The sequence below is a fragment of the Lactuca serriola genome, chromosome 6, assembly GCF_051521515.1.
Source record: "Lactuca serriola cultivar US96UC23 chromosome 6, Lser_US96UC23_V15, whole genome shotgun sequence".
Taxonomy (NCBI): Eukaryota; Viridiplantae; Streptophyta; class Magnoliopsida; order Asterales; family Asteraceae; genus Lactuca; species Lactuca serriola.
This window is the reverse complement of record NC_136413.1, coordinates 150172292-150178593: the sequence shown is the minus strand read 5'-3', so window position 1 is coordinate 150178593 and position 6302 is coordinate 150172292. Positions and strand designations below refer to the sequence as shown.

At 28.9% G+C, this 6302-nt stretch overlaps 1 protein-coding gene across 1 annotated transcript; it reads left to right on the top strand.

The window, feature by feature from the left end:
* Window positions 1-2459: 2459 nt before the first annotated feature.
* LOC145057081 (uncharacterized) lies at window positions 2460-6039 on the top strand. Its single transcript, XM_079004846.1, has 14 exons — window positions 2460-2737; window positions 2820-2867; window positions 2956-3016; window positions 3552-3584; window positions 3719-3843; window positions 3919-4053; window positions 4152-4228; window positions 4341-4564; window positions 4629-4685; window positions 4760-4928; window positions 5010-5067; window positions 5162-5247; window positions 5345-5401; window positions 5711-6039. Exons 1-14 carry the CDS (start codon window positions 2575-2577, stop codon window positions 5801-5803), a joined length of 1386 nt encoding a protein of 461 aa, XP_078860972.1. The 5' UTR covers window positions 2460-2574; the 3' UTR covers window positions 5804-6039.
* The last annotated feature ends 263 nt before the right edge of the window (window positions 6040-6302 follow it).

Here is a 6302-nt window from a genome sequence, read left to right as displayed (position 1 = left end):
CAAAAAAAAATTACCCAACTATGAAAAAACAAAAAGGTAATTACCATGATAAATATATTTTTTTCTTTTTTTACCTTATAATTTTGATTTGATATAAAATTTAACCTAAGTAGTAAATATTTTTTAAAACAACATCATTTTGATACATATACATATATATATATATATATATATATATATATATATATATATATATATATATATATAATAACTAACTTCAAATTTGACAAAAAAACACATCATCATTTTATAGGATTTTATTATTTAAGATATTAAATATAAAAATTTAAATTCAATATGTACATGTGTAATAATTGAAAATAATACCAACTCGACAATAAATATGACAATCGCCATCCACGTCACACCATCTATTCACACAGCAACTGAAACACTTAAGATTTACATACCTACAAAGCATGTTTAATTCGTTAGAGAAAAACATACAACAAGTCAGGAACCCACAAATTGTAATGGATACTAAAAGTATTAGGTTGGACAGAGTGAAGCGGGAAGGGTGTGTGGGAGTCATCCCGCTCGGAGGAACACCACACCAGCGGTGAGGGATAGGAGGCACGGGGAGGAGGTAGGGGAGGGGTTGTCGCACACTCTCTCTTATTGTGATTGGCTGGAATTTATTTTTATTTTTATTTTTTTTAGTTTGCATGTTCTAACGAGGAAGAAGGAAGACAGGGCGAGAAGTTTCTAAAAATGGCATTAAAATCAATTGATTTTATTTTAAAAAAAAATTCAAAAGAAAGTGATGGGAGTTTCCCGCACACTCCTTGGCTTTTGGTGAGAGAAAAGAAAGCATGTTGTGACCCACAAAAAGTGAGGAATTTCTCACCCACACCCTCTGGCCTTAGAGTTGGAGACTGATAATATGAAGAAGAAGAAAACCATCTTCAATGGAGTTTAATCCATGTATTACAAGAATTTAAAATATAAAAAATCGAAGTAGCTTTTATGCTCATCGATAATATTGCTTTTGTCTTTTATATATATATATATATATATATATATATATATATATATATATATATATATATATATATATATATATATAATTGAATCTATTAATATTGCAAAATTATGATTGAGCGTCTTAATAAAAAAGGAAACAGATTTACAATGGTAATAATATTTTTGTTTTGTTCGTATTTGGGTAAACTTTTTTCTATACTTATAGATAATAAATTTGTTTGGAACTTTTTACATATCACTAGTTGTAACTTAGTATACACAATGATATATATGATCAAATTCACAATTGATACTTTAAAATATTATATTGTATAACTATATAATGAATGAATTTTTGTGTATGGCAAAAACTATTTTGTACATGTTACTCCTACAAAAAAATATATCTCCATATATTAATAAATGAATATGTTTATTATCTTATTGACAAGTGTCACAATATTAGAAATTCTCATTAATATTATATGTCACCTATCATGTCACATGTCAACCTATTAATTCTCCATTTTAAATTTTACATTAAATTAGTAATTGATTCCTTATTTCAAATTTCAAAATTTAAATTTCACACTTTAATTACATTAAATTAATAACATTAAAATAAAAAAATAAACTAGAATTAATATACTATTATAAGGTGATATAATTTCATATATTTATTTAAATCAACGATTATAATTTTATATAACTAAAAAATATCTATTAATTAATTAATTATTTGAAATAATTAATTAATCATTTTAAGTTTTTATTATAAAGTTTAATTAATTTTATAACCGTGGTTCTCACGGGTAATAAAATAGTTCAGATATCCTCCTTAATAAATGAAGATTTTTTTTGCCACTTGTCAATTTCTCATGAGTTTTGACACTTGTCATTTTTTGGTAATTTTGAAATAAATATTATCCACTTGTCAATTTTTGGTTTGTTTAATTAAAGTCATATACTTATATATGTAAAGTATTAAATATCATATATATAATATTAAATTGTAATAAATACGTTTTTTTCTTTCTTATTTTAAAGTTATACATTAAAAAACTAGGTGTGAGACCCATGTATTACATGAGTTTAATTAAAAAAAATTAAATATGAAATTTTAACAATTTGAAAAAGTTTGAATTTATAAGAAAAATGAGAAAAAATTTAAATTATTAAAATTAGTAAGGCTTTAATGTATTGAATACATTACATATATATAAACCATTTCTAATAAATAATTTATATATATATTACCTTACATATTAAATATGAAATTTTAATTTAATAAAATGAAAAATACAATAAAATGACAAGTGGAAAATAGAAAATTTAAAAATTCTAGAAAATATATGTGTCCAAATGAATGAGAAGAGGACATGTGGCAAAAAACTTTCATTTATTATAGTAGATATTTCATTTTTATACTTTAAGTTTAATCATTGTTTAAATCAACCCGTATAATACAATGATAAACAAAACTAAAAGCTATTTATTATTTCCGGAGAAAAAACTATACGTCCAACGACGCCGTTGGACAGGCAGGAAAAAACCACAAACACCACGCCGCCACCACCAGTCATCACTCTCCGATCGGAAACAACCCCCAAAATGGAGAAACCATCAGAGAAATCAACGAAGAAGCAGCCATGGTTTTGGAGCTCCGCCGTAGCTTCAGTAATACTTAGATTAGTACTCATAGTCTATTTCCCCAACACTCTCAACTTCTCCTCCCGTCCCGAGGTCTCCACTCCCCTAACCAGCCTTCGCCGCCGTAATCACTGACACCATCGCACTTCAATTCTTATGTCTATTCAATCAATTGAGTAATCAAAGTTCATATGTTGATGTTTCAGTGGCGGAAGGTTATTGGCTAAAGCAGTCGTCGATGTCGCCGTATGCTGGTTTGTATATTGATGGATATTCACACGCTTTCGATATATGCATATATTGATTTAATTTCGACAATTCATGGAGTTTGATCGCTTACAGGTTCAATGTACCATGGATCTCCTCTCCTGTTATCGATCCTTGGACCTCTTACTATTGATAGGTATATAAGCTAATGACAAATTTCCTGATTTCTATCATATATGTTAAATTGCATCGCTATTTGTGGGCAAAGGGAACAATTATGTACAACAAGCTTATACTTGTCTGCTACAAGATATACATTTTATCATTCAAGTTTAAACACTAGGATATTTCACAAATCTAGCAACAATTGTTTTCTGTTTGCAGTATTTCTCATAGCTTTTAGTATAATTTATCACATTCAAAATGAGTCTCTTTGATCACAAAAACCAAACTGTGTTCCAAAATCTCTCTTTTCTCTTTTCTTCAAAGTTTGGGGGTGCTTGATGAGGAATAATTTTGAATTTTCAATGATCATATGCTGTGTAGTTAGTACTATTTCATCTTCATATCTAAAATAATAAACAATATGAACATTTAGCATGTGATGTATCATATAGGTGCTTAGTTTAGTGTAGGATCTTCTTTATGGAGATGTAGAACATTACTATGTGTGATATGATCTGATCATCTGATATTGATATACTTATGATTGCTTGTTACTCGGTTTGCAGAGGTGAAGGGAAGTCAAATCATCTTTTATGCGGGTAATGTGGCAAAATCAAAGAGAATTTAAAATGTTTATACTTATCTTGTCACTTCTTTCTTCATTTGTTATTATCAACTTCTAGTAAAACTTCTTAATCACATAGTTGATATGAGATTATATTCTTGGATACAGTCTGGCATTTGTCATTGCAGATTTCATCACTGCATTACTCATTCGTGCAATTGGCCAGCTTCTTCAATTAGCAGATACTAAGAGCCTGAAATCTTTAGGAGCCACTACACATCTTAATGTTTCAGGTTTTCCTCTCACCAACACTATTATGTTATTAATTTTTTTTTTAAAAAAAAGCTGATGAAGTTTGTATTATGTAGAAAATTTTCCATCTGGTGACATAGCTGCTCTTGTTTACTTATGGAATCCTTTGACCATCATCACATGTCTGGGATATTCAACATCACCAATCGAAAATCTAGTGACTGTATTATCAATATATGGGGCTTGCATGAGTAAGACCTTTTAAACCCTTTAATTTATAATTACTATTTTATATTTCTAATAATAATAATAATAATAGGATTAATGTTCTTGATTCTAATTGCAACAGGACTTGTTCCATTGGCTGCTTTTGGATGGGTGATTGCATCTCATTTGTCTCTCTATCCTGTTATTCTAGTCATTCCTGTATGACAAATTGACAATTATACCCTTTTTCTCTCCTTTTACTACATCAACCTTCAATTCTTTTACATGATATTTTTTTTTTTTTTTTTATCTTTTTGCATTTTTTTTTCAGTTGGTTCTTTTAGTAGGTTCTGGACTTGATACACCACCAAGGAAACTGTTCCCATATATTGATGATGATCAGATTCAGAATAAAAAATCATCAAATCAAATAATTTTCTCATGGAGACGAGTTTTTCTTTTCTTTTTGTGGGCTTCCATTTGGGCATTTTATGTCCTAATCCTATGTGGCATTTCTCTAAAAGATTACAGTAGTCTTGGGGAGATGTTCAAAAGGTAGTATTTATAATTATATGTTTTCTAATCCTTTTTTTATTATTAACATTAATTACACTGGCAGAACTTATGGGTTTATTCTGAGTGTAGAAGATTTATCTCCAAACATTGGTGTCTTGTGGTGAGTACATATTTTTCTTAAGGATACATGCATGAAATACATGTTATAATCAAGATTTATTTTATAAATTTCAGGTACTTCTTTGCAGAAGTTTTTGATTTTTTCAGAAATTTCTTTTTGATGGTGTTTCACATAAACATTCTTTTCATGGTGCTTCCACTTGCTATACGCTTACATCATCGACCTTGCTTTTTAGCATTTGTCTACATTGCAATCTCTTCAATCCTCAAATCCTACCCTTCGGTATTTCTTCTTTATTTTATTTTCTCAAAATCATTTTTTTATTATTATTTATTATTAATAAAAGAAAAACATTTATGGCAGGTTGGAGATTCAGCTCTTTACTTGGGTCTACTGGGCTTGTTTGTGAATGCACTAGCTGGTAACATATTGGACCACTTGTTTTTTTTTTTTTTTTTTAACTAAAATCTTATTTATTTATTTATTATTATTATTATTATTTATTTTTGTTGCAGATATGCAGTTTTCTTTTTTTCTTTTCTCTGGGTATTTGGGGACTTTACTTCTTAGCCCTGTGATGCACAATTTATGGATATGGAGGGTATGATTCTTTTCTTGTTAAGTGCTACTAACATCTCATCCACAATCTTTATTTTATTTTAATTTCATTAACTTTTTGACTTGATGTAATTTTTTAGGGAACTGGAAATGCAAATTTCTACTATGCTACTGCAATGGCTTATGCTTGCTTTCAGGTTGCTTCATATCTTAATAATTCCTCATGTCTTTGCTTTCAAGTAATCACAAAAATAACACAATCTTGAGTAAATTACATTTTTGGTCCCTGAGTTTTGTTTAATATTGCAAATCTGGTCCCCGAAAGGAATTTTCCTATAATCTTCGTCCTTATTTGGTCCCTATTTGAAGTAATGACTGTTTTTTATCCCTAAGTAAAAGGGAACAAAAACCGTTACAAAAGACTTAAGTTGCAAGAGAACTTTATGTGATCAAAATTGAAAAAATGACCTATACTAAGGGACCAAAAATGTAATTTTTTTTTATAGATTATCTTGGTGGTGGAGAGTGTGAGCTCGATGCTGAACCATGATCGGGCTTTAAAGAAAGGTACTACAACGGTTACCAAGAAAGTGCAATAGTACAAACGGAATCCCAGAAAGATCATTTTCAAGGGTAATCTGGACTTTCAACCTCTTTTTTTTTAGATTTTTTTTTTGTATTACGGTATTTTGTATAAACAAATTTGAGTGGAATACGTTCATTGGAATCTAAAAGGGAGTTCAAAATTAGGTTGTACCCCATGCACGTAATACATGTGTGCTTTGTGGTATATTTCTACGGTTTTTTTTTAAGTGTATTTCGATTTTCGATAGTATGTTACAATCTCCTATTAAAGTCCTACAAAGCTTATAAATTAGGTCGTCAAAGAAATTACGAAACATTGAGCAGAAGGACCAAATTTGCAGTTTACTGTTTTAATAATATTATGTTATAAGCAAGACCTTTCTTTTTTGTGACTATTTCCTATGTATGTCACATATAATGTTAAAGAAAGTTGGATTGTTTAATCTTTTAGGTACATAAAGTGGTAAAAAAATAGTAGTTTATTACAATAGGTAATTAAAATATTATTGCATA